Below are 13,196 nucleotides of genomic sequence, written 5' to 3' on the forward strand. Positions count from 1 at the left end.
AAAGAGTAGAAAGAATTAGTCAGAGGGGGAAGAGAGCAAGAATTAAGTGGAATAAAATAATTCTTCCCATAAAACAAGGTGGTTTACAGTTACCTGATATGAAGGGATATTTTAAAGCTACAGTTAAGACTTGTAACAGCTCCAGCAGAAGGTTATAAATCAAAGTGAAAAAGGAAGATGATGAAATGGGAGGAGGAGGGTTGAAGAATTGGTGAAGGGCTAGAATTTTAGATTTAAATTCTTAAGCAGAATGGTAGCAACCATACAGTTCACTTCATGAACTTGACTTAAGAAGGGGGCCACTCCTGTCATAGTATTAAAAACCCAAAAGATTTGGAGAAATTAAAAAAGGGAGAAACTATCATAAGCTTAGCAAAAGGTATTCAAAGAACTATGCCAGCATGGGAATGGAGAAAGGAGATTTTTACTATTACATATATCTGCAAGAAAACAGTCAAGAAGGGAATGGAATTTACTAGAGGAAATTAGCAAATAAACCAAGGTATTCAGAGCACATAACTTGGACAGGAAAGGCAACACAGTGAAATAAAGTTATGCAGGAGTTTGGACTGCAGGTTAGAACCAGTCTTTCATATCAGGGAATGCCACCAGACTACAGATAAAGAAAAAGCGACAGGAGTGTTAACTGAAAGACCAGCTCTCATACCATTTTAAAATAAGAACAGAAGATGATATAAAAAAGCGAAAATTAGTAGGAGTGTAAAATATTGCTTGCTATATATAAGACTCAATCACAGAAGGTTAGAAAAGATTTGGAAGAGAGAACAGAATGGGAAATTATAAGGTAACAATGGAAGGAAATCTGTAGGCCTGCCAGGTATACTAAAAAGTCCAGAAAGTTTAGGATTTCTGCATGAAAGTGTTCCATACGTATTTTAAACCACAGCTAGACTTCAAAGGATTTTTCCTCAGGTAGACAGCAAATGTTGGGGATGTGATGGGGAGGGGAGAGATGAAGGTAATTGGGAGTATGTTTTTGGGGAATGTAATGAGTTGTTAGATTGCAAAATCTCCCTACAAAGTAACTTCTCAGAAATGTTTGAGGATCAAATGGTTGTTATATGAATCTGGGTCTGATCGGTTTTATACCACCTTTAGGTATTGCAGCCACCACAGCTTTCTTCCAGGATGATGGTGCTTCACCTCTTATTAAAATACTGTAAATGATACATTCCAGATCTTTATTAACTTCTTCCCTTCTAGCTTCAAAACCTCCACTGGAATACTATATTCCTGGACACTTTCCTGCGGACTGATTTTATGTCACTATTTTATCCAATCTTCTCCGTTTCATCTACTTCTAACATTGACATAAATAATCTTCCATAAACCTTTACGTTTGTGGTCTTTCTTGATTTCTACATTTCTCTGCTTTATACAAATTTCTTAAAATATCAGAAATATCTCAAAAACCTCTACTGGATCTCTACCTATTTTTCTTGTTACAGACTCCGTCAGTTTGTCAATTACCCTTTCTACTTTCTGTTGCCTAAGTTGTTGTGGTAAAAGTTACCATACTTTGGAGTTATTAAAAAATGCTTAAAAGTAGTCTCTTCCATGCATCAGCTACTCTGTCAGAGAATCAATTACTACACTTCCCATTCCTCTAGAATCTTCTACACAGGTTGTGTAATGATTCTCTACTAACTTTTGATAACCCCAAACATTCCCAGAGGTACAGGTAGTTGTCTCTAAATGCCCTATATACCTGAATAAAGTCTCCACTTAAAATAGCTATATGATACACCGTATAAGTACCACACCTCTCAACCTCTTAGTGCAAGAAGTCTGGACAAAGCCCGATAAAATGGGAGGGGGAGTTCAAAGGCTCAAAAATAGGGACATATTTTAAATATTGCTCTTCTAAATTTAGAAAGTTGATAGAATAACATGGGTTTGTTTTAACATACATTTTCTGAAGGATTTGAAGTCTGAAACTCAAATGTATGTCATTATTTAGTGACTTCAGTCCTGAAATCATCCCAGTGGTTTGCCAGAGAACCACAATTTTTTTCTGAGGAACAGACCAAAAATATGAGTCAAAAATCTGGACATTCTGCAAAACTCTGGACAGTTGGGAGGTATGATAAATACAGATATTTTAGTCTTTCATAATAACTTAAATGTTCACATCCATGGATGCCACAGTTATATTTCCACTGTATTCTTTCCAGTTTACTCAGGCTTAACTACAAGATTTCCATTTTAATTCCATGCTCAAGTTTGGGTATAACACATGATGACTTCAACATTTTTGATTACACAGACTTTATATTTTTTTATACAACCTATAGTTCTGTAACTATCATTAACTAAACTGAGTGATATGATTATAAAAACTCAAAGCTAAACTCACCCATATATCCAGGTCCTTTAATGAATCTACAGTTTCAGTTACTGTGCTGTATTAAGTATTCACCTTTCAATTTATGTCTCCCAAATCTCATGTGCTTAGTTTTTGATACATTTATCAGCAAATTATTCTCCCGTGTCCATTTGTCAATTTAGTCAAGTTCTTTTGCAGACATACCCTATATGTAACACCTGTAACCTTGTTAAACCATTTCCAAGTCATCTACATACAGACTGTAGAACACCTCAGACGAAACATATATAAAAATATACAATCTGAAGAAATATAGGCCTAGGATAGAGCCTTGTGGGACACCTTGACTGTAAACTTGAATTTCACCTATCCAACTGCTGTATGATACCTGTCATGTTCTATTTATGCACCGAAGAATGGTTTTAACCAAAAAGCTTTGTGTTTTAGTAAAGTTCTTTGGCGTTTTTGAAGTCTAAGTTTTCCTTTGGACTTTTTGCTTCACTTTTGGCTTCAATTACTGCAGCTTTTGGATCCTGTTTTTTTGCCTCTACCCTATTTGTAAGCCATGCAGCTATCTAGCAACAATACATCAACACCTATTTTTTTTTAACAAGAATCATCTTTATAAAATTATTACTTATGACATAGGCAATCATAAATTTATATAAATGAAAACAAACCACAATGACACATTTTCAGTTGCAAATACTATACATCACTTATAATCTAGTCATTTCAGTCAAACATTACATAGCTCATTCAAAATCTTGCTTTCATTTAAACCTCATTTCCCCTCCAAACTATTATTCTGCATGTACTGTTCCTACAATTCCCATTTTTTCCAATGTAATTTGCTCTTACCCATTTCTAAAGATCCCATTTCCGGTTGTTTTATCTTTGTTAACTATATTCCCTACATCTAGCTAGTACAGTTGGTTTAAACTTAAATTTCCATTTCCTAGTAACTGCTTTTTTGGGAGCTACCATAATTAGACTGTGCAAGGCCTTACTATCTCTAGGCAATTCCAATTATGTATCAAAGCTGAAAAAAAAATAATTTCCTTAGTTGCACCAATTTGCTCAACCACTATTTCTGATGGAGTAGTCTGCAGGGAATTTTTAAGTCTGCCAACTCATTACACTCCAAAAATATGTTCCAAATTACCGCTTTCTTCCCCATCACACCTCCAACATTTGCAATCTACCTGAGAAAAAATTATTTGGAGTCAACTTAGGATATAAAAATACATATGCAAACACTTCCAAGCAAAGATCCTAAATCTTTTAGACTTTGCATATTTGGGAGTCATACATATATCCTCCCTCTGTTTATTTGTGACTTGCATATCCACTCTCTCTCTTCCCAATCCTTGCTAACCTCCTCTGATTGATTCTTAGAGTTACCATGCAATATTTTATATGCCCAACTAATTACCTTTTTTAATAGCAGCTTCTGTTCTAGATTTTGCTAAAAAGTCTACCAGTGCTGTTTTTTCACTTAAAATCCCTTATTTCTTTACCTTTGCCTATACTCTGATATCAGTCCTTGACAGTGAAGGCAATCTCTAGCCTGCAGCCCAAATAAATGCTTGGCGCCTTCCCATTCAATTACCTTACCCTCTCTATTTGCTCCCAATACCTTGGTTCCTTTGTCAGTTTTCTCCAGCAAATTTTAACCCGCTCTTGCCTATTGTATGTATCCCTAATTGCAGTCATCCTTATCAACAGAATCTCTTTCCCCCATCCCACAATGGCTTAGTTCTTAGAATACTTTCTACTACTCTATGAAAATAATATTCTGTATGGTTATTGTTATTCTCCTTAAGGATATGCATCCAAAATTCCAATCTTTTCTTGTTTGCTTCCCACCGTTTCAGCATCAGCCCTTTCCAAGTTGAATTACAGTTTTCGGCATGTGCTATGTGTATGAGTCTTAACTGTACAGCTCTGAAATATCCCTCAAAATCAGGTAATTCCAAACCACCTTGTTCTATTGGAAGGGCCAGCTTATCCCACTTGACTGTTGCCCTTTCCCTTCCCAGATAAAATCCTTTAACTCTATTAATTACTGTCCATAACTTCTCCTGTGGTTAATAAAATATGCCTGAACTGTGTATAAAATTAAAAGGATTAAAAACATTTTTACTGCTTGTATTTTGCAATCCATAGGCAAAAGGTTCCAATTTCTCAGTGTCTGAATTATCTTTTGTTTATTCTCTTCCCACATATCCTTAGCTACCATAACTGAATCATATTTAATCCATACTCTTAAGTATTTCATTTTATCATGTCCCAATAAATATAGGTAATGCTGGACCAATTCATGTGTGGGTACATAGTTTAAAGCTACAGCCTTCCTTTGTTTTGTCTTCATTAGATATACTCCTTCAGTGTTTCATTTATTTTAATAAGCTCTGAGCACATTAAACTTATTTTTTTCCTCTAGATTATTGGAAGAAATGTCTTGAACCAAAGCTGCAGCTTGAACTGTTTTTTTTTTTTTTTGCTGAAAAGCTACAGGATTCTTCCCAGTCAGTGTTTTCTCTTTACCTTTTCTAGTTGATTTTCTTTCAGACTATCTTAAGTTTCTTCTGGTTCAGGCATCCAGGCAGTGAACCTACTAGCTAGTAATTGAAGTTTACTCAAATTGACAGCATCTCTGGCTGCAGTTCTGTTTTCATACTGGAAGAGCAATGGAAATAAAGGAGCTCATAGTTGAGAAACATTTCAATCAAAGTGACTTTATACATTATGATTAACAATCAAGTACAAATCAAAATAATTTCTTGTCTTTTAAGACAGACTTTACATATGCCTGACTTATTTTCCAGTACATTTAGGGAACTTGTGACAGAATACAACACTGTAAATTAGCAAAGATGTGCTTATTATATAATCTTATCATATAAATCATCTTATTATATAATCTTTTTTGCCACTTAGTTTCACAAGTTCTAATATCCACCATGTGCACAGTGCAAAGTTCCTCTGCATCTCTCTCTCTCTCTCAATGCTTTTATTATAAACTGGCAAAGTGTACCAGCCATGGCAGAGTAATATATGCTCACTGGTAAGAGCAGACCATAAACTAATCTCACTGGCTATTCACATCCCAACCCCACCCCCTGCCCAGAAAACCACAGTCAAAAACTTCTCTAAAGCAAATTTCACACTCCTCAAAACCGAGGTGGAATCCTTCAAAGCCCCCGGGCCTGTGAAAAATACGGCCTAGACTGCAGAATCCTTTATAAACGCATTCTATGAACACCTTCAGGAATGTATGGATCATGCAATCTCAAATAAAACCAAGACCCAATCCACCAAAGACAGGTGTCCTGTCTGGTGGACCCCAGCCATAAACAAACTATACAACAGAAGGAGGAAGCTAATACATGATAGAGCAAAATCCCAAAAAGGGAAGGCATCTCTGATCAGTATTAGCAAAAAAAAATGGGCACTCATAAAATCGTCTAAGGCCAGCTTCGAGAGAAAAATTGCACAGGACACTAAGGATAATCACAAGACTTTCTTTAGTTATGTTAGGAACCTGGGTGGGAATTCCCGGATATGATCAGAATTAGTCCAAAATGACAAAAAATACACCGAACCCACAGACATTGCCAACATCCTAGCTGACAGGTTCAGCGCAAACTCCCCCTCCCCACCAAAAGGGCAAATATCTATCCCAGCAGAGTGCTGCCCCCCTGACATCTCAGATGCTCAGGTAAGAGCTGCCCTCTCCAAAGCAAAAAACACAGCATCGATGGGACCAGACGGTGTCCCGGGCTGCATCTTACATGAACTCCAAGAAGAGCTAAACCCAAACATAAAACTACTGTTCAATCTCAGCCTTACTACAGGATATGTACCCAAAGAGTGGCGTACAGCAACAGTGGTCCCTCTCCACAAAGGTGGTGCCTCAACGGATTCTGGAAACTATTGCCCCATAAGCTTGACTAGCTTGGTCTGCAAAGCTATGGAAAGGATCATCATGAAACTCATAAATAAAGATATTGGGGACCTACAGACACTGGATCCTACCCAGTTCGGCTTTGTTAAGGGCAGATCCTGCCTCTTAAACCTGGTCGATTCTTTGAAAGAGTCACCAAGGCCATTGACGAGGGGAAGGTGGTCCACACAGCCTACCTGGACCTCGCAAAAGCCTCTGATACAATACCCCACTCGGGCATTATAGATAAGCTCACCAGCTTAAATATAAACCCCGATGTCACTAGATGGGTTGCAAACTGGCTCAAGGACAGAACCCAAATGGTTAGAATTGCTGGAGCCATGTCAGACTCCAAACCAGTTACAAGTGGCGTCCCACAAGGCTCAGTCCTGGGACCTCTCTTGTTCGGTATATATTTCTCGGAGGTACAGGCCAACACGGAAGGACTGTGGCCATAATCGACTCTCCAGCCGACACAAGTATCCTACAAAAGGGCCTCATAGAAACAGACAACTGGTGCCAGAGCCATGGCCTCAAGCTAAACGCCAAAAAGTGTATAGTCATCCCCTTTGGCAAAAACAAAGTGCCCACAAATTACCACATAGGTGGTAATCCATTAAGTACGGAAGAAGTAATTGGGGACCTGGGAACCCAAGTTGATAGCAATCTCTCATTTGAAAACCACGTGGCCAAAGTGGTTAGAAAAACATTTTATATAGCCCACCTAATCATGAAGGGATTCATATCTAGATCAGGGGAGGTCATCATGCCTCTTTACTCATCCCTCATCAGGCCCATAATTGAGTACAATGCCCCTTTTGGGATGTACCTTACCAGGCACCTGCAGCAACTGGAAAGACCCCAAAAGTACCTCACCAAGAGGATCAAAGGGCTCAAACAGATGCCATATGCTGCCCGGTTAAAGAAACTCCAGCTCTACTCAGTGGCATACCGCCTGCTCAGAGGCAATCTGTGCCTGACGTATAAAGCCATGTCCAACCCGGAATTAATGGACATGTTGCACCTCAGAAAATCCAAATCCCATCGAGTTACACGCTCGAGAGACTTGAACCTCAGCACTGAAATAAATAGGACATGCTGGAGAGACAGATTCATAACCCAGAGGCACCCTTCACTCTGGAATAAAATCCCAGTCCAGGTTAGGCAGAGTCCCTCATTGACTCTCTTCAAGAGGAATCTTGATGAGTGGATGGGAGATCGTAGGTTTACCCCAGGTATCACTTCTGTGTCACTGTTAGACAGAGGCACAGTATACTAACCTCGAAAAAGGGCATAGCAAAATTAATTTAAAATGGGTGGTGAAAGCCAAACACACTCTGGCTAGGCTTATAAATGCCCTAGGGCAGATAGCCTAGTATGAACCTATGAACCTATGAATGAATGCAACAGTGAAACACAAAGAACATCTACCTGACTACATCTCTTACCTTCATGCTACAAGCCAGTTCCATTAGCTTTTTGGCATTTTCCTCTGATCTGTATCTCTTTGGAAGCTGCACTCGAAAGAACTTTAATGCTCCTTCAAAGTCTGTCAACAGAAGATCATCCTTTGAAGTCTAGAGAAAACAAAAAAAAAAACATAGCTAATGATGGCACTGCTAGACCGAAGAAAGCACATCAGATGTTTATTTCTCAGTACAAAAACTGAACAGAAAATCATTCTGAAATGCATTTACAAGTACCTTATGACAAAACAAAAGATAGATGTGTAGTACAATTCGCAGTGCAGTTTGTGGAATCCAACACCTGTTATTAGTGATTCAACCAACCATCTTTCCACTGCTGCATAAACAAACACACACACAAAATACTGAAGAAAATCCCATAGTCTTACAACGTCCATCTGTACTGTAGTTAGCTCCTGTGCAGGCTGCCCTACCTTTTATCAGAACCTTACCTTGCTCTATCCTAAGCATCTCTAAGCCCCTCAAATGGCTTTGTAATATACCAGTACCTTAAGCAAAACACAGCCCTCACATCTGTGAAGTCATAGTAGAATTTCCTTAAGCGCTTCACCCCCCCCCCCACTTCTCACTAGCCAATTTAACTGTTCATTGGATTTCAGAGGGGCAACAGCCACATTCATTCATTTTCTTACCATAGTCAGACCCTCTACAGCCTCCATTCAGTTTTTTGCTTGGTGCAGGACCCTTATTAGCCCCTTTGATCCCTTGGATGCCAAGAGATGGGTGGCTAGGATGAGCTGTCTGTGATGGTACACAGTCACAAATACTTAATTTCCTCCCCTCCACTGGTGGCTTCTGACTTCCACACTTGCTGCTTACAGACTGTACATACATATGACCACACATGCCAACCACCTACCAAAGCAGCGCACTGCTGAGTGCAGCACAGAGCCACACAGGCACATACAGCTGCTACACTGCAGTGTCAGCCAAACAGGGAGCTGCTTGGCTGACACCTACTACAGTGTAAGCCAACAGTGAGCTGAAATGCCTTCCTTTTCCCAGGATGGCTAAGTTATTATTGGCTGTTCATTTTCTTCTCCTTCAATTTGGCCTCTCCAGCACTTGTGCCACTAATCAAAAACTGGTAATACGTTTGTAGTAGTCAGGGGATTTATCCCTCTGTGGCAAGGAGCTGGGCTCCTTAAATACATCTTAAACTGCATCTCATTCTATCTGCAGTCATGACCCTTCTCAGACTTAACATTTTTCTTTCTAGGTGCTTTTTTTTGTTCTGTGCCTCTGACCATCAGCACCTCCTTTTATCCTGACTGAAGGAGGCCATTCAGGCAGCCATGGAGGTGGTTTGTGCCCTCACTGGCATCCACAGATACAGGCAATGAGGAAGTTTCTCTTTCAGGCTACAATTCCTACCCCTGAAGAATGATGTGAAATCCTCATCACTGCAGGAGCCTATGTCCTTCTTTGTGGGTGCGCATGCATGCTTTCCCATACGTTCTAATAAAGGGTTACCATCACTGTGAAATACAACTGCTGTAAATCAAGAAACAAGGATGATTTGACACCTACACTGCTAACAAGCAATATTCAAGCATATACTACCTACAGCATGGGGGCAGAAGGAGTATTTGGAACCCATCATGAACAGCCTGCTCAAAGATCAACTGTGTAAGGAACTTTCCATAACAGTAGCGTTCAAGGAGGACAACTGCTGCAGTAGCCATAACAACTAAGACCTGTGTCACAGAAGGCCTGACATCCAGCTCAACTTCCAGCTTTCACTCTCTTCCCCCTCCTAGCCAGGTAGACATCTGCTTCCTTGGGACATCAGCACATTCACAGTATAAAGTCTGCCCACACTGTCTAATTCTTTCTTGCCCAATCAGGTGAAAACTCTGCCAGAATTTCCCCCTGCTTCCTTTTTCAGTTGGTTATGGAGCTTAGCCTGACACCTTATCAGTATGACAGCTCTCTAAAGCCAAAGCTGATGCTATACAAACTTTATTTTCAAAATTATCCAATATTCTAGTCTTCTAGTCACTGGAAATACAGTAGGGTATGGAATCCATTTAGACCATTTCTCATCATCCAGAGTTATCACAGCTGAACTGCAATGATGTTCGGATAAAGCTACTTACAGGAATCATACACCATATAAAATCAGAATGTCTTCCTCGGAGCAGGGGGCTGAAAGTTTGGTTCCAGGCATACTGCTAAAAAGACATACTGCATAGCATCTAGGACTGAAAGTATACAAAATCAGGATATAAATGAATCTTTTCTGGGCATCTAAGACCATTCCAGCCATTGATTTAGAATGCCACTTTATTCTACATAGAAACCACCAAATCAGATGTGCTCTAGGAGTGATGTAGAAGAAAAAATGGCCTAAGTGTCAGTATCACAGTTTAGACAGGAAGACATGCTAGATCATCCTTCACTAAATTTCACCCCTTCCATTACCTTAAGGGAAAGGGCTCTGTTCTCCTCTTCTGAGGTGGGATCTTTGACACCAATGGATGTTCCAGTCTGGACTGCAGTGAAACCCATTAAGTCCTGAGTCTGCTTGAAACTGTCCTGCCAACTGCAACAAAACAAACCCTGTAGAAGCAGATTCCAGAATCTACAGAAGCCTGGTCATCCCAGACAACCACCATATGACTACAGGCATCTTTGCACTCATGAATCAAGGGGCTATCATCCTCCTCTAGATTAACAACCTGTGAATCAGAGTCAGATGCCTGTGGTAAGATGCCTGGACAAACTGCGGACAAAGATGCTTCAGTTAGGGAGATTACACTGGGTTTCAGTGACATGTCAGTCTCTACAGTGAAGTCAATGTTTGCAAAATCACCTTTCCAGATCCAAAGTCAATAAACCTAGAGAGACTGCTAGGATTGAAACTGTATCCGGTCTTCTACCATTTCTTCTCTTGGGGGTGCTACAACGTGTACTTTCTCCTGGGCAGGTTGTCCAAGCTGAGTGACTACTGAATACCTAAAGACACGACAGCCTGCTGGGACAAGGCCTCCAGCCTTTTCCTTTCCAAATATTTCATAACTACTTCACCTTAGAGTCTTCTTGTTAACATTAGTAAAGATACTGCTGGAGTGTGACTTGGTAACTACATCCTAGACTAATCACACCTAGTACAGAAATATTTTATGAAGAATTTACCTATAACAAGCTGACTTACTTCACCTATTCTTGGGCAGACATACCATATTAACATGTTGAACGTCAAAACCAACCCACATCAACAAACAAAAGCATGGCTATTATCTTCTCAAATAAAAAGATTAGGGGAAATTAGCTGTCAATTCTGGATGAGGAGGTTGAATTGCTGGAATGGTACTGCTTAGAATAATCACTGTGTGAATCATATTACAGCAAGAAAGAAGCCGTGATGATTCTGGTGGATGTCTTTTATATTTGGAACATGGTGGAAATGGACATCAGCTCAGTAAAGAAGTGGAAGGGTGCAAAGCTTTAGAAGTCGGGTCAGACACAAGGCCTTCTGTGGCAGAAATCTTACTGGTCATGGCTACTGCAATCGTGATCCATACAAAGAACATCATTCCTGTGGCACCTCACATCAAGGACCCTCTATGAAGAAAGTTAAGGAACATGATTAATCCCAAGTACTAACTAAATCCATTAGGATGGAAAGATACAAGAGGACAGTACAAGGTCCAAAATTCCAAAGGCTGAACACTGAAGTGCAGATGCACTAAAGGAAGACAAGCTCCTGAAGTGGAGGATAAAACAGTAATTCTTGGTGAAGCTATGTAGTACTAACCAAGTAGCAGCCATGCAGCAGTCTACAGTGAAAACATTCTTAAATTAAAGCAACCACACCACTAGTAGGATTATAATGTTAAATTATAATTTAGCTGGCACTACTACAATGGTTTTGTTTGACAGCTGCAAACCCTTCCTTCCCTGAATCAAATAAAACTTTTGGGTGTTCCTAAACTTAGCATACCTGTTTCAGGTGAAAATGAGATGAGGGTGCATATACAGACTGTGAGGGGTGCACTCTCTCCCCCAAAAATTTCTTCCACAGCAAAGCATGCAGGAAGATGAAGGGACTGGTTTAGGGACAATCTGGATACCACTTTAAAGAAAAAGTGAGTTGGTAAGAGGCATTCAATCCTTATGAAAGAGCAAATCCAGTGTGTAAAGCTTTGAGATTCTGCATATAGTGTTGTCCAAAACATGAATTTAAAAAGCCACTGAATCAGTGGCTTCAAACAGGGGAATGAGATGCATGTCAATCACGAAGTTCAAATCCTATGTAGTGGAGGGATTTTTCAATTTCGTGCACTGGTGCTGGCTAAAGATTTTGTTGCCGCCATATTGCCTTTTTTAGGTAGTCCAGCTAATGGTCATCCTAATGTAACTTAGATATTAAATCCAAAACAGGATCACATTAAGATGGCTCTGCTCAATTCAAAAAGTCTCAACAACAAACCGCCCACCCTTGAGGCTCTCCAGCATCTGGAATGCATCCATATCTGTGTAATTACTGAAACTTGGTTTAACACTTTAGAAAGCACTCACTCCATATCAGGGTTTTATGCCTACCATGCCTTTAGACCTGTTGGCAACTGTGGTGGTGTCCCCATATTAATTTTGGACCATATCACCTCTAGGCAGATTCCCAGAGACCCACAAAGTGAATTAATTGAACCTTAAATCACATTTATCAGGACAGACCATGAAGTTTATAACCTGTACCAGAATCTTCATAACTTCAGAACTACACTGTATTAATGTTACGTTACATCAGATTACAAATCAGGTTTGAATTGATAGGCTTAGGGGTGCACTTGACTATACATATTTTTACTTTGTTCACAAAATGAACTCATTTAAATATTTGTACTTTGATTTGCTAGAAAAGTCATATGACTACAGAGTCTGTAGAATGAGGGCAGGTCTCATTTAAATGTTTGCAGCTACCCAACAAGGGTACTTGTGGACTTGAAATGCTACACTCAGAAGTTAAATTTCAAACATATTCTTAAAGACATTCCTCATTTTAACAGACATGAAATTTTTAACCAAGTACATATAATCCCACCCTTCATCCTACACTGCAAGCTCTCTATGATGTTTGTGAGACTGACCTTATGAAGAAATTGGGTAATAAACCCAAGTTTCACAACTTATCCATTTCTGAGCAGTAAGCTCTAAAATGTCTCAATAAGGATGTCCGAATCATGAACTCTGATAAAAGTGGGGCGGTAGTTATTACGACATGGAAAATTACAACACAGCTATTGAGAACCTGTTATCAGATACCTCATGGTATGCGATAGTGCCCAGAGAAAAAAAAAAAGTTTTCAGAAATTGATGCAAATCTTTTGATCTTTTATGCCAAGATGAATTGTATCATGACACCTATGTCTTCCTAAAACTTGACCAGCAAAAAATGGCACGAGTTTTT

At 39.5% G+C, this 13,196-nt stretch overlaps 1 protein-coding gene across 2 annotated transcripts in view; it reads right to left on the minus strand.

The window, feature by feature from the left end:
* The window catches only part of RABGAP1 (RAB GTPase activating protein 1), a 4,144,188-nt gene that overhangs the window by 1,110,965 nt on the left and 3,020,027 nt on the right, over positions 1 to 13,196 (minus strand). For both annotated transcript variants that reach the window (XM_044058459.1, XM_044058460.1), the window contains one exon: positions 7,745 to 7,873. In XM_044058459.1, coding sequence (XP_043914394.1) covers positions 7,745 to 7,873 — 129 coding nt within the window. The remainder of the gene's footprint in view (positions 1 to 7,744; positions 7,874 to 13,196) is intronic.

Source organism: Protopterus annectens, chromosome 16.part0 (assembly GCF_019279795.1).
Source record: "Protopterus annectens isolate FY-2018-M chromosome 16.part0, PAN1.0, whole genome shotgun sequence".
Classification (NCBI taxonomy): domain Eukaryota; kingdom Metazoa; phylum Chordata; order Ceratodontiformes; family Protopteridae; genus Protopterus; species Protopterus annectens.